At 41.3% G+C, this 25,857-nt stretch overlaps 1 protein-coding gene across 1 annotated transcript in view; it reads right to left on the reverse strand.

Annotated features, from left to right (window-relative positions):
- The window catches only part of GALNT3 (polypeptide N-acetylgalactosaminyltransferase 3), a 43,813-nt gene that overhangs the window by 11,600 nt on the left and 6,356 nt on the right, over nucleotides 1–25,857 (reverse strand). Inside the window, exons 2-6 of the mRNA XM_044978475.1 lie at nucleotides 12,116–12,727; nucleotides 6,981–7,153; nucleotides 5,206–5,355; nucleotides 2,263–2,497; nucleotides 43–160 (exon numbers count right to left, since the gene is read on the reverse strand). Of these exons, the coding sequence (XP_044834410.1) occupies nucleotides 43–160; nucleotides 2,263–2,497; nucleotides 5,206–5,355; nucleotides 6,981–7,153; nucleotides 12,116–12,633 (1,194 nt within the window). The 5' untranslated portion in view covers nucleotides 12,634–12,727. The remainder of the gene's footprint in view (nucleotides 1–42; nucleotides 161–2,262; nucleotides 2,498–5,205; nucleotides 5,356–6,980; nucleotides 7,154–12,115; nucleotides 12,728–25,857) is intronic.

Consider the following 25,857-nt stretch of genomic DNA (forward strand, 5'->3'; position numbering starts at 1 on the left):
ACCGATGTAAGGCCAGACATATGATTATATCTCTAAACTTACTCTGAAAGACATTTCTATATTTTCACCTCCCCATATTTCCATTTCTTCATCATAGCTTCCAATATATTCAAAATAGTCTTTCGATATTGAAAAAAGACCTCCGGCAAAAGTAGGTGTTCTGCAAAAAGATAAACAATTAAGTAAATTACTGATGCAAGGTTTAAACTGGCTGAAGGGATAATCTACCTGGGGAAATTCATTAGCATAATTATACCACTGCAGTTATACTAGTGTAATTCCCTGTGTGCATATGCTTATTCCAGAACAACAAACTAAACTGGAAAAAGGGACTCTTATGCCAGAATAAGTGTTCACATAAGGAGTTATGCTAGAATAACTATAGCTGTATATTTATATCAAATTTTCCTATATAGACAGGTCATTAGTTACCTTTATGCATTTTTCCATCCCTGTAAGTAACTAAATTGTGTTGGCAGCACCTTGTGATCCAATGAACAGACAAAAAGTTGCTGAAAGGGCAGAGAGCATCAGTAAAGATGTCTGGTCTTTCTCCAATGTATTGAGATATTGAGATCAACCACTATGTGTGTTATTCCATACTGGTACTCAGCCTAAAGCCTGACCAGGTATGACTATTCACTACCAGGATACTAAGCACCCCAGCTGTTCTGGAATTTGGGGGAGATGCACCTTTCTTTGTGGGTATTCTTCTACCAGAATTCAGTTATATTGTCTCTAAGAAGGATTGCTCAAAAAAATTTCTTAAAACCATACTAAAAAGGGTCTGTTTGCCCATTTGCCATCTTCTCGGTGATCCTTAATATTTTAATTTTGGTTTTATTCTGAAGGGTACAACATCAGTTCATGTCACTCTGCGGAAGATGTAAGAAAAATAGTCTTATGCAGATGTGGAACTTTCTGGATCAGTAGCCATAAATAACTTTTAGGCTATTTCTCTCATCAGTTTAAGAGGTTCTTCAATTACATCAAAATGTTTGTGTAGCATGTCTAAACTTTTATTTACAAAACATTTTGAAAGTCAAAAAAGTACTTTCTAAATATAGAAATTATTATTATGGAAATAGTAGTTGATGGATATGGGTGTCTGCCATCTTTGTAAGATGATGAGCAGCACACATAACAAGCTTGTTTTCTCAGTTTGGACATTTTAACAAACTTGCCACCATCCATAAAGTCCGCACTTAAGGGTTTTTTTAATTCTTGAAGCATTTCAAGATGTGAAATATGCACAAAGAGAAAAAGCTGATGCCCAAGCAGCAGAGCTAATGAAAAGTATGTATTTCCTCCTCTCCTTCCCCCCCCCACACCTTTTCAATGAGCCTATCATTCAAGTCTATTGTACATTCTCACGATGCAAGGTACAAAACACTATAAATAGGCATATAATAATTAGCCATTACTAATGAGTTAAGACAGACAAGACATCAAGAGTTCTTTTAAAATATCAGGATGGATGGCACTTAAACAAACCAATGCAATGAACTTTAGAACTAAACACCAGAAAAAGAGAGAGAGAAAACAGAAAACAAGCTTGCATTCCAGGAAAATTATTTTCACCCCACTCATTTATACCTTATTAGTCCTCCTTTGTCTAGTTTTTCTGTTAACGTACATGGGATGGTTCTGCTATATTTTTGTTACCTTGCTGTGAAACAGTACTATGTCCCAGTATGAGTTTAAATAAGTGCCTTACAATGAGACAGTTTCAACCAGTATACATTATGGAGACTCTAACTGTGTCTGCACTAGCATTTTTCTCTCTGAAATTTCTTGTAGCTGCAGATCCACCATTGGGAGTATTAGCATAGACAGGCTACTGGCATTCTAACCACCACATTATCTAACTCCATTCAGAACAGAATTAGATAATGTAGTAGTTAAATTTAACTGGTAGAAGTGCTCATGTAGACAGACTAACACTGCTTCCACTGCTGGAAGCAATTATGGGAAATTACGAACAAAATCTACTGGAGAAGGACAATGTGTTTATATTTATCATTTTAAAGTTGTTTGTAAAAATCTGATTTGTAAAAAAAAAAAAAAAAAAAAAATCTAGAGAAAATATTCCAATAAGTGAAAGACCTCAAATCATAAGACATTAAGACTTCTGATTCCAGTGCTGCTATTCCCATCCTCAGGCAAAGAAATGCTTTGTTTAGAAGTTGCTAATCAGAACTTTTTTAGCAAACCATTTGCAAAGTGAAGAATTTCAAATATTCTACAAGCTCAACTTTTTACCTAATTGGATAGGTTTCATCTTTTCTTCTTTTATTTTCATGTTCAGGAAGAGATTCCCATCCAAATGATAAACTCCAGTCAAAATTTCCTCTGTTATGGTTATGTCCATAAGGAGAAGGCTTGCTGAATTCAAAAGTATTAAGATCTATGGATGCAATATCAGGGCTTACAACAGCAGTGTAGTTCTCAGCTATTCGTGCCAACAATGGCTCTAACCAGCCATAAAAACATTCACCTATGGGAATGAGGGGGAGGAGAGAAAAGAATTAATGAAATGAAGCACTGGAATTTTTCTTCACAATGAAAGTATTAAGGGACTATTATTGAACAGAGTCATGTTTTGTAGAATCCACACTCTATTTTTCTTTAAAAGATTAAATGTTAGCTTAGAGGCACCTAAGCGGACCTTGCTGAGTGGGCTTAGATTTTGGCATAAGTGATCATGTGTATGGAGGAAAAAAAGCAAGTGCTGCCATTTAAATTTTTTTTTATCAAAACAAACTTTTACTAAGAAAAGGGGCCAGGAGGAGGACAGAGTGAAGTGAAGATTGGGCTAGGCCCTGGGAGGAGAGCAGGCATGAACAAGAGAGACACAGTGAAAGACAGTCCACAATCAAAGAGCTAAGGCTGAAGATAATTAATGAAAGATTCAGCCCTATAAGTTGTGACATCAAGTGTGCTGTGAATCAAAAAAGTTTATTTCGAACATGCAATTCTAAGTAATTGAGAAACAAAATATATGGTAACTCCTCACTTAAAGTCGTCCCAGTTAACGTTGTTTCGTTGTTACGTTGCTGATCAATTAGGGAACATGTTCGTTTAAAGTTGTGCAATGCTCCCTTATAACATCGTTTGGCAGCCGCCTGCTTTGTCCACTGCTTTCACAAAGAGCAGCCCGTTGAAACTAGCTGGTGGGGACCAGGGTGGATCTTAGAACCAGGATGGACCGGCAGCCCCCTTATCAGCTCCCCTAAATTCCCTGTGCAGCAGCCGCCCAGCAGGCTATCAATTGCCTACAGTGCAGCTGTCCCTCCCCCCCACTGCCATGTGCTGCTCCTGCCCTTTGCCTTGGAGCTGTTCCCAGGAGCCTTCTGCTTGCTGTGCGAGGGGGCGCAGAGGGGGGCAGGAGCGAGGGGGGGGCTAATGTCAGGGTGTCCCCCTCCCCCCCTGCTCCTGCACCCCACTTACACCATCTCCATGGGGGGAATACACGACACAACAGGGCTCAGGATGGAGGGAGCTTCCTGAGAGGAGCTGCTGTCTCGACTTGCTTATCTACTTAACAAGGTAGTGTACTTAGAGTGGGGTTAGCTTACTTAAAGGGGCAATGCACATCTTTCTCTTTCTCATACAGGGTGTGTCTCTCTGTCTGCCATGCTGTCTCCCCTCCCTCCATTTGTGCTGCCTTGTAGAGTGTGAGGCTACATTAACAACAATGGGTTAACCCTTGAGGGCTCAGCCAAAAGCTAGTTAATCATTTAGCAGTAAGGCATTACCTGGGAAATATCCCACCCTCTTCCACCCTCTGACTTCACCACCTCAACCAAGCTTCACAATCATCGCTGTGTACAGTATTGTTTGTTTAAAACTTATAGTGTGTGTGTGTGTGTGTGTGTGTGTGTGTGTTGTCTGGTGAAAAAAATTTCCCTGGAACCTAACCCCCCCTATTTATATGAATTCTAATGGGGAAACTGGATTCACTTAGCATCGTTTCACTTAAAGTCACATTTTTCAGGAACATAACTACAACATTAAGCATTTTGGAATGATTTTCCATAACAATCATTTTAGAATTTGTAATGTTTCAAGAACATTAAAATACTTGGTAACTAATTATTGATTATGCTAGAAATGGTTTTTAAAAGATTTTCCTACTCTTGCATCAAATTTCACTAGTATGATCTAGCTGACTAATGTTATTTATGTGCCTATTTAAAAAGTAAGTGTTGGTTAGTACTTTCCTAATAGTTAACAATTCAAATAAACTGATCATCATATCTGAAAGTTTGTCACTGTTAAAATTTATAAATTACTTACTCACCCTATACCTGCTCTTGGCCTTTGCAATTCATGAAACCCCCACAGCCATGGATCTCTCAGTTTTAGCAAGACCCCAGATCGATTCACAGTAGTAGTAGGCTATGCTATAAGTGGTCGATAGTACCCAAGATCCACAAGAAGCTCCTTCTCAGCTACCTCCTTCTCAACGGCCTACAACCTTCCATCAGCTGCTTCCTGATGAGCTACCACTAGGGTTGCCAACTCTCCAGGATTGTTGTTGAGTCTCCAGGAATTAAAGGTAATGTCATACAATGAAACCTCCAGGAATTCATCCAACCAAAGTTGGTAATCTTAGTTACCACCATAGCCGAGGGTTCCAAGAAGAGCTAGCTCAGCAGTATGAGAGCTCTAGTGAACTAGCATGGACCAACAGCAAGAGACTCCTGGGTTCAATCCCACCTCAGACACTGACACCCTCTTACTCTAGTCACTTAATCTCTCTCTGCAACCATTTCTGTACATGTAAAATAGGAATAACTGTACTTAGCTACTGCACAGGAAGGTTATGACAAGTAATGTATGTTTATAAAGCACTCAGAAATACTATAGTTCATCAGAATGAACATGCAAACCCTCCAGAGCCTATGCTCCCCATTTCCTCATCCAGACTCCAAGCTTAGACAGACAATTTTGTCGTCAACTCTTTAGAGCCCCTGGCACAAGCAACTGAGCAGTTCTTCCAGCATTGCATTAACTTTCGCCATGCTTATTTTTATTAAAGGTAAATTTGGCAAAGTTTACATTTCTAACACTGAGAAGGAAATTAAAACAAAGTAAAATTGAAAACGATGGTTTATAAAATGAACACAATACAGTTTCCTAAATATTTGATATTTTAACTACTACTACTGTATTTCATACAAGTAGCACAGATGTACTTACAATGTGCATCCAAAAAAGTGAGCGTCTCTCCTGTTGCTACTGAAGCTCCTAATAATCTTGCAGTGATTAGACCTTTTCTTTCCTTTTGTCGGACTATCTTAACTATTTGAAATTGTTTCACATATTCATCTAGTTTATCATGCAAGTATTCTGAAAAGACAAATCAATTTCAGAGTATTCAATAGAAACCCATTGCCTGAGATGCCTTAATTTTTTTTCCTTTAACATCACAATCAACTTTGCATGCTAGTATGTTAAAATATAACTTTTGAAAAGGTTAAATTTTGCTGAGTAGATTATGATTAAACATATTTTTGGAATTTGAGGTTTATAAAATATATATTTGAAGAGAAACCATCCCAATTCTTAAAGCTTTAAAAGATGAAAACAATGGGTACCATTTCATTTAGATAAGTCTAAAGTAAAATCAGTATTTCTGGTAGAAGTAGCCTGCATTCAATTTTATTACTATTGTGTCTGTGTGATTATTAAGATTCTATAGTAGGCATCAAAAGCCAATACAAGTGTATGCAAGTACAAATAAAATAAATTTTTTAAAGGATTTTGCAATGTGGAAGCAAGACTTTAAAAAAAAAAATTAATTCACCTCTGACAGGAGTGACTTCTACTAAACAGCAGTTAAAAAGCAGTTCCTGTTGGTCGTTACTGAATCTACTTTTAAAAAAAATGATAAAAGCATTCACAGTGCAAGGGACATTTCCAATAGGCCTGCATTTTGCATTTGTATCACCTAATATTGCAAGCAAACTGAGTAATTGTGCACCTCACCACCCTTACATACACAAATACACAAGTGCAGGTTTTGCATGTACATATGGGTGCATGTGCACATGTTGCAGGCATAAACAATCAAGCGCTACAATGTTTACCCGCAGTAGGAGCTCTAAATATACAGATGGGTAAAGATTTTTAAGAAGATTTATTTCCCTCTCAGGTTTAATTTTTCTTTGAAGTTTTTGTATCTTCTCACTTCTATATTAATATTAAGTGGCCTTCTGCTTCTGAATGTGGACTTGCAAACAACCATAGGTTTATTGATCTGAATGTGTGTGCTTTCAGATGTCTGCCTCAGTATTTCAATGTATGCATGTTTGTAAAACTGGCTTTGTAATCATCCAATGTACCTGTGATTATTTAGACAATTACCTAGAGCTCCACCTTTTAATATGTAATCATTTCTTCTCATGTTGTCCCTTATCTTCAAACACTTAGTTTAATGAGACCATTTACAGGCCTGAAAAGGGACACATGTATAAATGTTTGCAGATCATTGTAAACATTGCCTATTATCATAGGTTAGTAGTAGGTTGCTATACCCTAGGACTCCTTTTTCTACAAAGTGCAATATAACTTGTTTCCCTAAGGGTTAATGTAATCACGAATCACAGTGGCACTGTTTTGCAATTTAAACAGTAATAAATCATTTAAATATATAAACTTTGTGGTAGGGAGGTACAGATTTAGAACACTGGGATGAATAGACAAGAAATCCATATTTGCCAAATGGAGTTAAAAACAGAAGTGAGAAAAAGCTTCTATTTTCTATCTTGCATGTGAGTATTAAAACTAATTAAGTAAACTTAACTACACAAACAAATTTTTACAAACTTAAACACACACACTAAGCAAAGAGATAACTGTCTTACTCATTCTTTCTAACCATTATTGATGCAAAACCGATATCACTGATTTATTAATCCCAAATGTAATCTTAACATGGATTAATTAGAAAAGATTAAAAAAAAAATTCTTACCATCTACACTGGCATCATCCACCAAAATAACTTCTTTTAGGAGTATGGCAGGGGAAGTATACATCACACTGTGAACAGTTCTTAGCAGAGTAGACCAGGCTTCATTGTGAAAAACTATTATGATACTTGTAATAGGCAGTGGTGGGCAACGTTTAAATTTTTGCTCAATACATCTAAAGATTAAAAGGTTTTAGACATTATATAAAATTTAATATGAACTCTAATTCAGTCTTTAAAAAAACATCCTTTTTGTAACAGAGAAATTACTGACATTTTATTTTTTCCCCTCTTATAATTTCTAGTTCCATCCAAGCGTTGGAGATTAAAGAAATGGAAAGTGTCATACAGCATCTCAAATAGAATTCTTGATGGCCAATTCTTAATACCTCATGAATATCTATTTGAGCAATGAAGTCACTTCTGACACCAGGAATGTCAAGTACTTTTGACATAGAGTCCAGTTTTCCTCTCAGATACAACCATATATCACCCATGGAAGTCAAGAGGAATTGTGCGTGCAGGTTTTGACTCATCCAGTTTCTCCTAGGCATTATTAATACTTACTAATCACTGAAGTGAGCATTATAGATTTAAGGGGACATTCAATTAAACTGGAAGGTGGCATATTGAAAGACAATACTTTCTGGAATGCAGTCAGTCAGTCTGTGGAAGTCATTGAGGCCACGAGTTTAAAAGGGTATAGACATTAAGATGCATAATAAGAATATCCAGAGTTATAATAGTAAATACTGGGAGTGGAAGGGGAGGAAAAATCAAATGTTTTGGAAGGAATTTATACTCTTCTTCATAACCAGGCTCTAACTGCTAAGGATTAGGAGAAGACTTTCCTTGGGGGCATTGTATATAACTGCACCTACACCTGTATACCAAACGATTTCTTGCACCTTCCTCTGAAGCATTTAGTACTGGCCGCTGTTGGATACAGACTTCTAGACTAGACAAACTACTGGTCTGAGCCAGTACAGCATTCCTATGTTCCTAAAAATTTTGGCTGTCTACGTGACATTACAAACAAGATGTCTTAACAAATCAAGGCTAATATTAAAGTTCATTTATGTATACTAGCCAGAAAGAAACTATCTTCATCTAAAAGATATAGTTTAACAACTCCTAATCTCAAAACAATATGCACACAAATAAAGCCACATAACAAGCAACATCTCAGCAACAAAACAAAAAAGAAAAACTTTTAATTTGGTCTTTTACCCCAGATAAAAATGTTTGCGTTTATTGAAAATAAGAATGGTCTGGGGCTGAAGATTACCAAAGTGAGAGTTAGATATGGGTTCTGGTCCTGCCTGTGCCACTTACGTAGCCTGTATTTCAGCATTCCCATCTGTAAGTCAGGTTAATACTTGCTTAGTTCACAGGGGAGATGAAGCTTAATGCATTGACATTTTAAAGTTCTTTAAGATACTTAAATGGAACTGTGTACAAGAGCAAAGCAGGAGCACAAATCCCAGATCTGCTGGCCTACAATACTTGAGGGCTCAGTGTACCCAGCAGACAACTCCCAGTGATGTAATGGAAGAAAAGATTATGTTGCATGGTTTACCCATGACTGGGAGGGTTGAGGAGAAGCAGCAGGAGAGTGTGGAAGCTACATAACTTCTGGACAACGGAGAAGAGAAACTACAAAGAAAGGGATGCTGCAAAATCCTTTCACGCTCCAGTCTCAAAAAAAATCACTTCTTCTACTACTTGCTTGAGAGGAAAGAAAGGTGGGTGGCAGCTATTAGTTAGCCAGGTGGAACAGCACAACTTCATTTTTGCCAGGCATACATATTGCATCGGCATCTGAAAAAACATGACTCAAAGACCATGCAAATGTAGGTCTTAACTTCATGAGAACAGATATACAAATTTCAGAATGGTTCACCAAGCAACACAGAAAAACATTTAAAGCTTTATTTTTCCTGTGTTTAGTTATTACATATCAGCCAGATAATTGTTTTTGTTCTAAACACCAGCCATTTCCCAGTACATATGCCATATAGATACTATAATTACCTATGAAGTAGGAGCATAAAGGTTAGGTTCTTCCTATATGTAAAAAAAATGCAATCTCTTTGACTTTGGCTTAGAGCTTTAATGTCTTGTTTTTTAAAAAAGGGTTCATGGTTATTACTACTACCACAAATAAGCCTTATTTTCAGATTTTTCTTTTTCAACAAAGGGATTGTTTAGAATTTTTTAAGATTATCACATTTCAACTACTGTTTTGACTGCCAGTAAAAGTATCAATGTTTTTCCATTAATTGTGTAACAATGATACTGTGCACCAGGAAGTGGACTGAGATAACTAATTCATTTCACATAGGCCACTAGCCACCCATCAGTTGAGGACAGCTTTCAGCTACTGTCATCTTGGGCATGATTATAACTAGTGACCCAAATGAGAGAGAATCCTTATCTCATGATGAGTCTTTTTTTTGTATTACCAGATCAGATAGGCCACCTACTAGGGTTGCCAGGCATCCGGTTTTCAACCGGAATGCCCAGTCGAGAAGGAACACTGGCGGATCCAGTTGGCATTGCGAACTGGGCCATTAAAAGTGCGGTTGGCGGCACAGCAGGGGTCTGGGGCTAAGGTAGGCTCCCTACCTGCCCTAGCTCCGCACAGCTCCCGGAAATGGCTGCCAGGTCATTGTGGCCCTGAAAAGCATGGATGGGCAGAGAGACTCCCATGTGCTGGCCTTGCCTCTAGTGCTGGCTCCGCAGCTCCCACTGGCTGGAAACCGTGACCAATGGGAGCTGCGGGCATGAGGGCAGCGCAGAGCCTCCCTGGCCACCCATGCGCCTGGGGGCTGTAGGCACCGGGCGGCTGCTTCCTGGGAGCCATGGTAAACACTGCTGGGACCCTGCACCCCAACCCCCTGTACCAGCCCAGAGGCCCCTCCTGCAGCCAAACTCCCTTCTGGAGCCAGCACCCTGCCCCCCCCCGAACCCTGCCCCCCCAGCCCTGAGCCCTCTCCTGCACCCCACATCCCTGGCCTCAGCCTCTCCCCCACTCCAAACCCCTCAGCTCCAGCCTAGAGCCCCCTCCTGCAGCCCCAAACCCTCATCCCTGGCCCCACTTCAGAGCCTGCACTCCCAGCGGGAGCCCCCCCCCAATCTCACCTCCCTGTCCCAGCCAGATCCCTTTCCCACACCCTGAACCCCTCATTTCTGGCCCCAGCCCAGTGCCCATAGTCCTCCGTACCTCAACCCCCTGGCCCAGTCTGGAGCCCTCTCCTGCACCCCAAACCCCTCATCCCTGGCCCCACCCGAGCTCACACTCCCAGCTTGAGCCCTCACCTCACTCCCGTACCCCAACCCCTACCCCAGCCCAGTGAAAGTGAGTGAGGGTGGGGGAGAGTAAGCAGCAGGGGGTGTAGAGTGAGTGGGGTGGGGTGGGGCCTCAGGGAAGGGGCATGGCAGCAGTGTTCGGTTTGGTGCAATAAGAAAGTTGGCAACCCTACCAACTACTTTTTCTCCACACAGCCTTGCACCTCCCAGTGCCCATTTCAGCAGAGAATAATATTCTATTGAATAATACCAGTTCTTTTTGAGTAGTTATGTAATGAACTCCTGTTCTCTGAGGACTGAACTAACACCAAACTCACTTATTTATTTTGTAGATGAAGGTGGGCCCCTGATCTTACATCGGAAAAAATAAATCAATATTTTTATTTTTATTTGTGATGTATGTTACAAAATTGTTCTGACTCCCAGTGCTAGATTCTATGTGCTTCAATAGGGAGGCATAAACATTTCATTTAAGGATGTGGTAGTAATCCCCTGAGGGCATCTCAGAATGCCAGGTTGTTGCTTTGTCTGAACTTTAAAAACAGCTCTGGGAAACTCTGCATTTGTTTTATTCATTTGTTTTCACTGTCTAGGGTATAGAATTTGTTTTAAACAAAAATGGCTGGCCAGTTGTTGAAGTTATTTCTATAATTATTTGAACCTCAGAGCTCTATAAAGTCTGCAAAGGCCTCACAAACTTCTTAGTATGTTTTGTGGACTTCGTAAGAAAAACAAAAACCAAAAAAACATAGGTCTGATTCAAAGAAATTAGAAGCTTTACAACCTTCAGTGGATTTGCCTGCAATTTCTGGAAGCCAATCAGATTCTGCTCTAGGATATTAGAATTGTAAAGCTATGCTTCTTCCCAGATCTGCAAGCACTATTCAGAGCTTACAAGGCCCACAGATAGAGCACATCCCTTACAAGTTTAACAAGACTATCCCTGTGGAGCTTGTAAACTGTGTGCTTACTGTTTATTGTCTATAGAGTTTACAGCTTATGAACACTGTAAAACTTTGAGTCAACAAGGCCTCTTTCAACGTCAAACATGGACTTCTATATTTTGTAAGCTTGTTTTTGCCTATAGATATTGTAAACTGCATGGGCATAACACAATCTGTAAGACTCATCACACCAATATTAATGACTGAAGGAATGTACCACTACAGACAAGCTCAAGCAAAGAAGGTGTGTTCTAGAAGAGAAATAAGGGCTTGTCCAAGGAATGTACGGGCTGTGCTGGTGAAAATTCTGCATGCCATAGGATTCCAGAGGAAACCTAAGGAATTATTAAACCCACTATTCTTGCTTTCCTTTCAGTGACTGCAAAACAGTCCTTGCTACTTCTGCTTTATCAGAAAAGTTCTGCTTCTTTTATTAACAAATCGTTTTCTTCACTTTTTTCTAGGTTTTTTTTTTAAAAAGAAAACTTTAAAACCCTGTTAGAGAATTTTTACTTATAAGTTTTAGTTTTCTTTTAAAAAATTAAGGAAGTTCCCAAAAATGGTCATTAAGGGAGAATTAAGGTTAGAGGCATACATCATAGACAAAGAAACTCATGGGATTGTTACTTAATGTCTAAACACCTGATAACAAAGAAATGCAGAATAAGCCTTGCTAAAAAACTTTTAGCTTTGACTTATCTCAACATAGCCTCCACTGGTAAATCAGAGATTTCCTATTCTATACCATAGACTGATGACATTATACGACATCTGTTTGCAGTGTTTGGTGTATTTAAATGCTGCCCAAGTTGCTCTGAGAATATGCTGGGTCTCTCTATGTTTGATAAGTATGTTATTCTCAATGTATGGATTTCAACATACTCAGGAGGTCGAGTGTCTGGTCCAAGATCCCGGTGCAAAGAAATTCTGTCACTTGCAAAAGCATTAAAACAGTGTTTTTCATCCCCACGCTCCTTCTCCTTCTCCTCTTCTGGGCTTAAATTGATAGCTTTGAATGCTTTACCAGAAGCTCCAGGGGCATTGGGGTCCTGAGAAGGTCGCTCTAAGAAGGGTTTCAGTTCTGCTAGTGTATAATGTCCTGGCAAACAGTGTCTCTCTCCAGGAATATTGGTTTGCCTAACAGGTGCTTTTATCTGCATTTTTGGCTTTGCACCTTTAATATTGTTCACAGCATTTAACATGAAACCTAGTACATCACTTTTCTTTCCCACAATTGGTTCAATCCCTGGTTCATGTTTAGCATCTTGAACACCTACTTCTCTTTGTAATAAAAACAAAAATACTAGAAAAATAAAAACAACAATGCTAAACTTCCAAAGCTTCCAGTGGGAAAACAGTTTCTTACACAATCGTCTTAGTATTAATATTATGTGAGCCATTCTGGTAAAAGTTTATCACATCTATAAAAACTTCTGTTAAAGATGTTCTTTAGCATCAAGCTGGTCACAATAATGTTTCTTGAAATGGAAACACCTGTAAATTAAAAAAAAGTATTAATATGTATGCAGTTAAGCGTGCACTACAATGCAAAAGTACAAAACGTGAAAATCAATTGTAACTGATTTAACAAGGGGGCCACATACAGGCCTGGTCTACACTACGCGTTTAAACCGAATTTAGCAACGTTAAACCGAATTAACCCTGCACCCATCCACACAACGAAGCCCTTTATATCGATATAAAGGGCTCTTAAAACCAATTTCTGTACTCCTCCCCGATGAGGGGAGTAGCACTGAAATCAGTATTGCCATGTCGGATTAGGGTTAGTGTGGCCACAATTCGACAGTATTGGCCTCCAGGCAGTATCCCACAGTGCACCATTGTGACCGCTCTGGAAAGCGATCTGAACTCGGCTGAACTTTAGGCTACAGATGTGGGGACCTGCATGGACACTTCTAAGCTTAATTACCAGCTTAGATCTGGTATCGCTGCCACCATTCACAAGCACTCCCTTCCTTGGGTAGCCTTGAGAAACTTCCCCAATTCCCCGGTGAACACAGATCCAAACCCCTTGGATCTTAAAACAAGGAGAAATTAACTATCCCCCTTCCTTTCTCCCACCAACTCCTGGTGGATCTAGATCCAACCCCCTTGGATCTAAAAAACAAGGAAAAATCAATCAGGTATTAAGAAAAAAGGCTTTTAATTAAAGAAAAGAAAGGTAAAAGAAAACCCTCTGGGAGAGATTAGCATACCAGCTACTCTCACAGACAACAGATTCAAAACACAGAGGATGTTCCCCTGGGCAAAACTTTAATACACGCAAGAATACCCACATTTGATAATTCCCTTAATGGTACCAAGACAAGTTACAAAGAAAATAAACATAAACCTATTTATTCCTTTCTAAAACTTACTACGCTGATAAGAGGCTGGTTCCTTGATCTTTTTCACTCCAGCTGAAACTGAAAAACTAAACTAGACAAAGGAAACTTCCCTCCTTCCTTTTGAAACATCTTGTCCCCCCATTGGTTCCTCTGGTCAGGTGTCAGCTAGGCTAGGTGAACTTCTTAACCCTTTACAGGTAAAGAGAGGCATTAACCCGTAACTATCTGTTTATGACAGATGCACTAGACAGGAAAAGCCCCGCGAACTTTTGAATTTCATTTCCTGTTTGCCCAGCGTGGAGCGCTGATCAGCACGGGTGGCCATGCAGTCCCAAATCCAAAAAGAGCTCCAGCATAGACCGTACGGTAGATACTGGATCTGATCGCTGTATGGGGAGACAAATCTGTTCTAGCAGAGCTCCGTTCCAGAAGACGAAATGCCAAAGCATTTGAAAAAATCTCCAGGCTATGACAGACAGAGGCCACAGCAGGGACTCAACACAGTGTTGTGTGACAAGCGTAACGGAAAGCCAAAGAATCAAATGGACGCTCATGGAGGGAGGGAGGGGGTACTGAGGACTTGAGCTATCCCACAGTTCCTGCAGTCTCCGAAAAGCATTTGCATTCTTGGCTGAGCTCCCAATGCCTGAAGGGTCAAAAACATTGTCGCCAGTGGTTCAGGGAATATGTTGTCAATTTACACCCCCCTTTCCCCCCCTCAAAGAAAAGGGAACGAAATAGTTTCTCGCCTCTTTTCAATGTCACCGTATGTCTACTGGATGCTGCTGGTAGACGGGGTACTGCAGTGCTAAACAGCAGCATCTGCTCTTCTTCCCTCCCTGGTGACAGATGGTATGGTACAATATGACTGATAGCTATCCTCGTCATCATTCTGTGAGTGCTCCTGGTTGGCCTCGGTGAGGTCGGCCGGGGGCGCCTGGGCAAAAATGGGAATGACTCCCGATCATTCCCTTCTTTAAGCTTTATGTCTTGGAGATTCAGTCCTGGCAGATGGTGCAATAGGGCTGGTAACTGTCCTCACCATAGCTCAGCTGGAGGCTGAGCTCCTCTCCCCTTCCTTTCATGTCTAATGGAGATTCTGGACTATCATAGCAGCAGGAGGCTGTGCTCCTTCCCCCCCCCACACCTTTTAATGAGTAATGGAGATGTCCTGCCTGGAATATCATAGCAGCTGGAGGCTGCCTCCCCCTCATTTTATCTCACTAAAAAGTCAGTGTTTCTTATTCTTGCACTCTTTATTACTTCATCACACAAATGGGGGGATAACTGCCACGGTAGCCCAGGAGGGGTGTGGGAGGAGAGAAGCAACGGTTGGGGTTGTTGCAGGAGCACCCCCTAGAATGGCATGCAGCTCATCATTTCTGCAGGATATCTGGGGCTCTGACCCATTTTCGTCCATGCGCCCCCAGCCGACCTCAGCGAGGCCAGCCAGGAGCACCCATGACAGCAGCAGATGGTACAATATGACTGGTAACCGTCATCACCAATTTCCAAAGCAGCAGACGGTGCAATAGGGCTGGTAACCATCTCTGCTACCTTGCAAAGGGCAAATGAATCCTTCTGTGTAGCACTGCAGTACCGCGTCTGTCAGCAGCTTCCAGTACACATACGGTGACAGTGAAAAAAGGCTAAACGGGCTCCATGGTTACCATGCTATGGGGTCTGCCAGGGCAATCCAGAGAAAAAGGGTGCGAAATGATTGTCTGCCATTGCTTTCATGGAGGAAGGATTGAGTGACGACATTTATCCAGAATCACTCGCGACACTGTTTTTGCTCCATCATGCATTGTGATCTCAACCCAGAATTCCAATGGGTGGGGGAGACTACGGGAACTATGGGATAGCTACCCACAGTGCAACGCTCTGGAAATCGACGCTAGCCTCGGTACATGGACGCACACCGCCGCATTAATGTGCTTAGTGTGGCCGCGTGCACTCGACTTTATACAATGTTTTAAAAAAACGGTTTCTGTAAAATCAGAATAATCCCGTAGTGTAGAATACCCTAAGGTTAGATAGGCAACCTTAATTCTGGCATTTCCTTACTTTTCAGTGTTTGACTTTGCAACCTTAATGTTCTCTTAATGTAGTATTTTGTATGTAGTTAGGCAAATGTTGAAGGAATAATTCCATACTATCCTGGGTAAAGTTAAAGAGTGTCTTTCTCCCCCCACCTCCATTTTACTAATTATTGTTTTATTCTCTTACACTAGATTGACACAGGTTCACTTCCACACTCCAAACTCATAAATCAATTCTGTCCCCTACCTCTTTGCAGAGGTCCTCTTTTCAGCCTGCAGTCTAGGACTTAGGAGCAAGTTGCTATCCTCCGGGTAGTACAGGATGCCTACAGCTTCCCAGATTTTCCTCCTCTGAACCTGATAATTCTGTTCTCCAGCTCCTCCCTCTTGGTCTCAAAGGATTAGTGGCCTAATTTGTTCTTCCATTCCCTCCTCCCCACCCCAGGAAAAAATATAGCTGTTTTGGCAGTTTGAGTCCCCCTCTTGAGAAATAAACAACAACTGGGCTCTGCTCCCTGCCTTCCCTATATTTATTCCCTCTAGAGAGGGAACCAACAGCTTTCCTCATCCCACTTGACCCCACTCAGACAAAATTTCCATTCACCATAATCAAGTGGGTGAGAGGTTTTTGAGGCCCTGGCATTAGAGGCCAAAAGAATCATACCAGTAAGTTGGCTAAACTCAATATAGTTATTCACTGTCTAATGGGAAAAGAGGTGATATATTTTAAATAAGAAAATACACAGATTACTGTGCACAGCTCCTGAAAAAAATTTGTGCAGATGGTCAAACACAGTCAGGCGTTTGGTGTAATTACAGTTGGTACATGGAGGTGCCAGAGCCTGGATACCCAGTCTAAAAGTGACTTGTGGGATTCCACCCTGAGAGAAGTTCAGCACTGGGTCTATTGCTTCAAAGGTTGCCCATGGAGAGAGAGAGAAAAGAGGAAAACAGCTCATTCTGAAACGGTGAGAAAAGAGCAGGATTATTTTTTTTTAAGATGTGTCAAAATAAGGATCTATTATGACTAGACCTAATAATAATAGGTGGTATTGGTGTATCAAGTACTTCTAAGTATTACACATAGTAAGCAAGTTTTAGAACTGCTGGATTAGCTCGTTCTCAATTGGGACATCAGTTATACCTGTCTTTAAACCAAAAAATAAAAGATTAGTATAATTGTACTACTGAATCATATGTCTAACCTCCAAACTCTTCAAAAACAAACATTAACTTCTCCTTCTAGGAAATACTATTTAATTAAACAAGTTATAACATCCTGCTGAAACAAAGTATTTGCAGAATGGGGAAAGCATACTGTAAATGAGAGTGGAGGCAGTTTTGGGAAATATCTGACCTCCTAGGATCATTCTCCTTAATAAATATTTCTGTTCTGAGTGACTTGGAAATAGGAGGTATTTGGCTACCACTTCCTTGACTGAACATACACTTAGAATTAACTAAGATCCAGGAAGGGTAAGAGAACAATGTAGTCAGAACAAGCCTCCATAACAAGACTGGACAAAAATATTTATCTGTATGCATACTGAATCCTTACACAGGACCCAACAGTAAATGCCTGGACAAAGGGACCTCTGACATCCCCTGAAAAGAGAACTTTGTGGGAGCAGATTATAGGAAAGACCGCCACTACATGTATGAATTATTTACTGAAAGATAGTTTCTAGAATTTTATACAACCGCAAATGCTGATTGCTATACCAAGAGATACCAGTAAAGAGTTTTTGTTGCGAGAGGAGAGAACAGTTGAAGGACACAATTGTTGCACCTGTACTATTTCTGCCTCATTGCTGCTACCATCAGAAGCAAGGAGGGACGTATTACTTTTACATATTGCTTAGCACATGTCTACATCCTCTTGTACAACATTATGATAGCAAGCAGATAGGTGCCTCGAAAATACATCAAATAGATTAGACGGGAACTACCATGCACTTCTAGAACAAAAGTCTTTAACAAATAAGCCATATAGTTCTAAAGAATTAAGAATTTATGCAAGAAGGACTAGTTAAACACAAACACAGCTTTACACATTTGAGAATAAATTTAAAACTATATTAATTAAATATATAGAGATATACCTGTCTCATAGAGCTGAAAGGTCATTGAGTCTAGCCCCCTGCCTTTACTAACAGGACCAAGTACTGATTTTGCCCCAGATCCCTAAGTGGCCCCCTCAAGGAGGGAACTTACAAACCTGGGTTTAGTAGGCCAGTGCTCAAACCACTGAGCTATCCCTCTCTCCCCATAGCTGTAGAAAGACTAAGAAGGGGCAACTTTGACCTCTTTTGTTGGGAATGACTAACAAAAGAAGAAAACTGTTTTAAAAGATAGATCAGACCTTAAGAACAGCTATACTGCACAAGACCAATGGTCCATCTAGACTGGCTTCCAATAGTGGCCAACAGTGACCAGATCTAGATGCATCAGAGGGAATGAACAGAACAGGGCAATTTCAGTTCCTGCTGTCCAGTCCTAACTTCTGGTAGCTGGAGGTTTAGGGACACCTGGATCAGGGAGGCCTTGTCCCCATCTTAGCTAATAGCCATTGATGGACTTTCCTTCATGAATTTACTTCTTTTATGAACAAGTTATATTTTTGGCCTTCACAACATCCCATGGCAACAAGTTTCACAAGTTGACTGTATATTGTGTGAAGAAGTACTTCCTTTTGTTTTAAACCTGCTGCCTGTTAATTTCATCAGGAGAACCACTAGTTCTTGTGTAACATGAAGGGATAAATAACACTTCCCTATTAACCCTCTCTATACCATTATGATTTCATATCATCAGATTTCTCATGGTTGTTTAGAGTAATGTTCAAAAGGAGACTGCATTTAGTAAATACTTAAATGCATACAATACTGATAATTTGTGACTGACAATGCTGTTCAACTTGTTTTCTATTACAATTTAGTAAATATCCAGGAACTATTAATTTAGGATTTAACAGAGGGGAGGGAGGAGTTCAGTAACTATAAACGTGGCTGCTTTTTAGTGGCCTGAAATACAAATGATATTTTTCTCGACTTGTTATTTTCAGTAAATTTTAAAGCTTTTTTCTATGAAAAATTTAAATGAAAAAAGTCTTTATTTAAAAACCCACCATGAGCCACACATAGCTGAAAAGCTGAACTAAGTGGTGATATAAAGGTGATCGGTTTCTACTGATGACCAAAAAGCTTGGCATCTTTAAATACAGATAACGGCTAGTGTAACTTTCAGGGGCGGCTCTAGCCATTTCGCCGCCCCAAGTACGGCGGCATGCCGCAGGGGGCGCTTTGCCGGTTGCCGGTCCTGCGGCTCCGGTGGCCCTGCCGCAGACGTGCCTGCGGAGGGTCCGCTGGTCCCGCGGCTCCGGTGGACCTCCCGCAGGCGTGCCTGAGGATGCTCCACCGAAGCCGCGGGACCAGCAGACCCTCCGCAGGGACGCCTGCGGGAGATCCACTGGAGCCACCTGCCGCACTCCCGGCGACTGGCAGAGCGCCCCCCACAGCATGCCGCCCCAAGCACGCGCTTGGCGTGCTGGTGCCTGGAGCCGCCCCTGGTAACTTTAAAACATTTTTCCTTGGTTTCCTATGGGGAAAATTAGAAATGATCACAATTTTAAATTCCAGGAAAAAGATAATTAGATTTTAGAATGGACTTTTTTTTGCATTTATCTGGAGACCTAATCTTGTAAAGAGGGTCGCCGTCTGTTCAGTGGCTTGTAACATTGTTTGACATGTTGGTGCTTTTAGCAGGCAGTCATCCAGGTACGGGAATATCATGATTCAGTTTCTGCAGAGACAGGCCACAACCACTGCTAGTACCATCGAAAAAAACTCGAGGGGCAGTGGATAGGCCGAAAGGAAGAACCTTGTATTGAAGCGGTGTACGACGGGGATCATGCATGTGCGATCCAATCTACCACAAATTTCCGATTACAAGTGAAGGGGCACACGAACACCTAAAGTGGAGCACCCACAGGGATAGCACTTGAAGAACTAGCCTTTTCTGTTTATGTCAGGGGTTGGCAACCTTTCAGAAGTGGTGTGCCGAGTCTTCATTTATTCACTCTAATTTAAGGTTTTGTGTGCCAGTAATACATTTTAACATTTTTAGACGGTCTCTTTCTACAAGTCTATAATATATAACTAAACTATTGTTGTATGTAAAGTAAATAAGGTTTTAAAAATGTTTAAAAAGCTTCATTTTAAACTTAAATTAAAATGCAGAGCCCCCTGGACCGGTGGCCAGGACTGGTGGTGGGGAGGGATAGCTCAGTGGTTTGAGCATTGGCCTCTTAAACCCAGCGTTAGTGAGTTCAATTCTTGAGGGGGGCCATTTAGGGATCTGGGGCAAAAAATCTGTCTGGGGACTGGTCCTGCTTTGAGCAGGGGGTTGGACTAGATGACCTCCTGAGGTCCCTTCTAACTCTGAGCCACATAATGAGTGTGCCACTGAAAATCAGCTTGCGTGCTGCTTTCGGCACACGTGCCATAGGTTGCCTACCCCTGGTTTATGTACTCAGTGGCTAAGTGGGCTGGTTCCACAATAAGGATACACATGTTGTCTATCGCTCCACCACAGTTCAGGAACCCCCACTGCTGCAAATCCATCTATTATTTCCTGTACATTACCAAGAGTCACAGTCCTTTGAAGCAGGAAATGTTTAATGGCCTTGCATATTTGGATCACAACGGCCTCCACTGTGGATTTTCCAATCCCAAAATGATTGTCCACTGACTGATAGCAATCTGATGTTGCAAATTTCCAGAGCATGGTTGCCACTCACTTCTCCACTGTCAGTGCAGCTCTCATTTTGTGTTCCCAGGCCAAAGGGCTGGGGCAAGCTCTGTACACAGATACAGGAACCTGCTCTTCCGCATCCAAAAGTTTTCAAGCCACTGCTCCTCATTCCAAACCTGCACTATGATGCTATCCCACAAATCAGTGCTCATTTCTCAGGCCCAGAAGTTGTGCTCCACTAGGTGGAGCTGTTCCATGAATGCCAGCAGCAACCTGGCAATTTTTTTTCTGCTATGTCCATCAGCATTCAGTTATAGTGCTCAAATATGTCCACATCTTCCTCATCACTATCCTGATCATAGCAGTACTTCCTTAATATCTGCAAATACTCCAAATCATACATCCTGTAGGAGCAGCACACATGAGCTTTGTCCTGAGCTCTGTAGAGTTCATGCTTCTGTCAAGAGAGATGGAGATCAAAAAGCACCATGAGGGACTGTACAAGATTTTTTTTTAAAAGAGCACAAAAATTATGGGCTGTGGAAAGTATTATGGGATGGAGAAAGTACCATGGTGGGAACTTGACCTTTAGCTCCCAGAAATCTCTGGGCAAATTGCCACTCTATCACAAAGCACTGTGAAGGCATCCTAAAAAGCATTGTGCCAGATGCCAGCCTATGGTGCACCACACTTTACATTGATGCGTGCACTCCTGGTGAGTACACGGAGCACCTACACAAGTAGCCAAGTACACAAACCACATGAGACATACAAAAACTTCAGCAGCTGTATGCTGATGTAAGTTGTGTCAACCAAACTTTGTAGCTTAGACATGACCTATGTGTTTTAAAAATATTTGGGATTATTTCTCTTACAAAAGGCGTATACACTAAAAGCCTAGGGACACAAGTACAGAGCACAAAGTATCAATATTCAGTGCCCAAGAACATCATTGTTAACAAACAGTTCAAGTTGGCTGGCAGTGCCTCCTACTCTTCCAGAATGTCAGGTGCACCTGTACTTAAACCTCTGAAAACCAGGAAATAAGAATTAAGGTACCAGGGCAAGATCTACTGAGGATATATTGTCTGTTTCAGCCAGAGCTACCCCATAATAAATAGACATGAGGAATGATAAAGTAAATGTGCCATTTTATGAAATATGTTAGTTCCCACCAAATTGTATTCTCTCATTTGTCCTCATGTTCTCCAAGTGCCTTTCACTGCGTTAGGGACCGTTGCATTGACTGGTACAGAGTACCACAGCTCACAGTGGGAGTTTTGGAGGGGTGCATCTGCCCCCTAAAGGCACCAGAGACTCCTCGTTTCTGTGTTGAGGTATGTGGGTTGTGCACGTAGAGGAGCAAAATATTCTTGGTATGAGGATTTGTAGCAGTCTGGTAGCATACATAACAGTGCACTATGGAGCAGAGGTAGGCGCAGGAGATGTTGACGAGGGAATCCTTAGGCCAAGGTTTAAGGAGTGGTAATTCTGGTTTGGTTTGTGCAAAGCAAGTGAAGTGGCTGAGTATAGGCCAGTTGTAGTCAATTGGTGTTCACTAAACTCACCCTAAGCACAACTTTTGCTTTAGTAAGGACACAGTCTGACAGTTTCTCCTACTGTACTCATGTGCTGTGCCCCCACAGTATTCCATATCATCTGGAAAGATAGTGTGCTACAATGTCTGTCAGGGGCATCACTCAAGAGGGCACAGTTCAGGTTACAGGAAGGACCAGGGGAGGACTGATATGTACCTTAATTCTATTTATTGGTTTTCAGAGATTTAAGCAGAGGCATTGAATATTCTGGAAGGATATGAGGCACTGCCAGTCAACCTTCATTCTGTGTTCAAATTTTTGGGCAGTGAATTTCCCTTAGTTTTTGAGGAGGTGGTAGTAGCGAGACAGACAGGCATGATTGCAGAGCAGCTGTGTGGGGAAGGAGGGTGACACAAGGTGGCTTCCTTCAAACACCACTTAGCCATCAGCTCTGCCCTCCTTCTGTCCCATCCATGGCCCCAGTAGAGCTAGATGGGCCTTAGCATGAAGGAAGGTGAAGACTAATGGACTATGAAGAGCACATATACCACCTGGAGGCATTAAGGGGGAGTGAAGGGGAGCCCCAGATTCCACACTGCACTTGGAGAGCTAGTGTAGGGGGAAGAGGATCTGTACAACCCCCTACAACATAGGACTGCAGAGGTATGAAGTGACCCATTCATCTCAATGTATGTTCTCAGCCTCTCTCACCCTAGCCCCTGTTATGGAATACCAATTTACAAGACAATCTCAGAATGCATATGTAAGGTTAAGATTCTGTCACTGTTAGTTTTAGCAAAAGTCAGGGACAGATTACAGGCAATAAACAAAGATTCATGGAACTCTGTCCCTGACTTTTAGTAAAAATAACTGTGACAAAATGGGGCTGATGGGGGGATGAGAGCCCAAGCCCTGCTGCAGGGAGGGGATTTGGGGGTCCAGCACCACCTGCAGCAGGCAACTTGGAGCTGCAGGGGCCTCCCCACTGCCCTTGGAGGCTCAGAGCTCCAGGGTCCCAGCCAGCTGATTGTTTCAGCCCCGGAGCGGTGGGGTTGGAGCTGAGAATGTCACGGAGGTCTCTGGAAAGTCATGAAATCCAATACTTACATATAAGGTTTCGAGAACAATTTGTATATTACAATCAGCTTCTTTTTGACAGGGCTTTATCTGAGGAACCCTTTGACCAAATGACCTGAAATTATACTACTAACACAGGGCTCCTGCTTTTAAGATTTAACGAATATACAACAATAAAACACTTCCAATTAAAAATAAATAAACTGGTATTTAGTCAATAAACACCAGAGAAACATCAGAAATTGCTACTTGAATCTATGGGCTTGTCTACATGGATGGAACAGTAATGCAGACTATGGGGGTGTGATTTCTAAAATACAGAAATGTTTTATGCATTAATTGGTCTGTGTAGACCCTGCTGGTTCATGCTAAAGTGTATACAGTTTGAAACAGTATGTTAAAGAACTGTAGGGACCATTATGAGGGAGGGATAGCTCAGTGGTTTGAGCATCAGCCTACTAAACCCAGGGTTGTGAGTTCACTCCTTGAAGAGGCCACTTACGGATCTGGGGCAAAAATTGGTCCTGCTAGTGAAGGTAGGGGGCTGGACTTGATGACCTTTCAAGGTCCCTTCCAGTTCTAGGAGATTGGTATATCTCCAATTATTACCTATGAAGAGATTACTCATTACAGTATATACTACTGCAGTAAGTAATATATTACTGTATATACAAAGAGAAAGCCCTGAAAAACTGCAATTTTTGGACATCTACATAAAACTCAAATTTCTAAAAACAACTCCTCCACTTTTCACCCTGCCTTAAAACATGCCCTATACTAACTCTAGCCCTGGCTCCAATGTGGCCATAGTGGAACAGTAGCACTATCCATCAGCTATCCTTCAACACGAGGATGTCTGTCAGGAGAAAAAGTCATTGATGAGACTTAAGATGGATAAGGAGTCCAATTTGTGCTCTACAGGATTTTCCACATGACAGGTGGTTGCTTGGAGAGAGCATAACTGCTGGCCAGGGTGCTGTACACTTTCCTTCCTCCTCTTGAGCAAGGTGATTCTCTTCAAAATGAGATGAGGCTTGATGTATGATGAGATGCCATTACATAAGAAGGGCCATACTGGGTCAGACTAATGGCCCATCTAGCCCAGTATCCTGTCTTCTGACAGTGGCCAGTGCCAGGTGCTTCAGAAGGAATGAACAGAACAGGTAATCATCAAGGGATCCATCCCATCACCCAATCCCAGCTTCTGGCAAACAGAGGCTAGTGACATTTCAGAGCATGGCTTTGCATCCCAGTCCATCCTGGGCTAATAGCCATTGATGGATCTATCCTCCATGAACTTCTGTAGTTCTTTTTTGAACGCTGTTATAGACTTGGATTTCACAACATCCTCTGGCACTGCAGTCTATTGCCAGCAACTCTTCTCAATTTGTGGAGTCAATCCTCTTGTCTTAAGACATACTTCTTTGTAGCGTTTCCTCTGTCCCCTGTGGGTCTTCTTACCATGACTAAGTTGAGAAAAGAGGACTTGCTTTGGAAGACTAGTATCAGCCATCTGCACACAATGACCAACCCAGCGAAGTTGATGTTTCATAATCTTTGCCTCAAAACTGGTGATTTTAGCTTCAGAGAGAACGCTGGCATCGGTGTGACAATCTTCCCATCTGATACGGAGAATCTTTCTAAGGCAGCATTGTTGGTACCACTCCAGATGCTTAAAATGGCTTAGATATGCCATCAATGTCTCACAACCATAAAGAAGAGTGGGGATGACTACTGCATTGTAGACCAGGAACTTAATCTCCATACACAGATCTCTGTTAATAAAGACATGACTGAACAACTTTCCAAAGGATATGCTGGCACAATGTTCAATCTCCACATCAAGATTGGCTGTCTGGGAGAGGTGGCTACCAAGGTAAGGGAAATACTCAACATTTTCCAGGGCTCATCACCAATGACAATTTGTGGGAGAAGGAGGGAAACGTGCACTGGGGAAGGCAGGTGGAGCACCTTAGTCTTCCCAGTGTTAAGGAAAAGTCCCAGGCTATGATAGGCACCTGAGAAAAGATCTAGGGTGGACTGCAAGTCAGCACTATCACAGCTCAGGTAACACCAGGATTTCCATTTTAACACAGGTGAAAAAAAGTCTACAAAAATTGCATTAGAATATCATTTTAAAATGTTTATGGTAGGGCTGTCGATTAATCGCAGTTAACTCACATGAGTAACTCAAAAAAATTAATCACGATTAATCACAGTTTTAATCGCACTGTTAAACAATAGAATACCAATTGAAATTTATTAAATATGTTGGATGCTTTTCTACATTTTCATATATATTGTATTCTGTGTTGTAATGAAAATCAGTGTATATTATATTTTATTGCAAACATTTGCATTGTAAAAATGATAAAAGAAATAGTATTTTTCACATCATACAAGTACTGCAGTGCAACCTCTGTTGTGAAAATGCAACTTACAAGTGTAGATTTTGTTTGTTTACATAACTGCACTCAAAATCAAAACAATGCAAAACTTCAGAGTCTGCAAGTCCACTGAGTCCTACTTCTTGTTTAGCCAATTGCTAAGACAAACAAGTTTGTTTACATTTACAGGAGATAATGCTGCCATCTTATTTACAATGTCACCAGAAAGTGAGAACAAGTATTTGCATGACACTTTTGTAGTCGGCATTGCAAAGTATTTACGCCCCAGATATGCTAAACATTCATATGCCCCTTCATGCTTCGGCCACCACTCCAGAGAACATGCTTCTATGCCGATAATGCTCGTTATAAAAAACAATGTGTTCATTATATTTGTGACTGAACTCCTTTGGGGGAGAACTGTATGTCCCCTGCTCTGTTTTACCCACATTCTGCCATATATTTCATGTTATAGCAGTC

The sequence above is a fragment of the Mauremys mutica genome, chromosome 10 (genome assembly GCF_020497125.1).
Source record: "Mauremys mutica isolate MM-2020 ecotype Southern chromosome 10, ASM2049712v1, whole genome shotgun sequence".
NCBI lineage: Eukaryota > Metazoa > Chordata > Testudines > Geoemydidae > Mauremys > Mauremys mutica.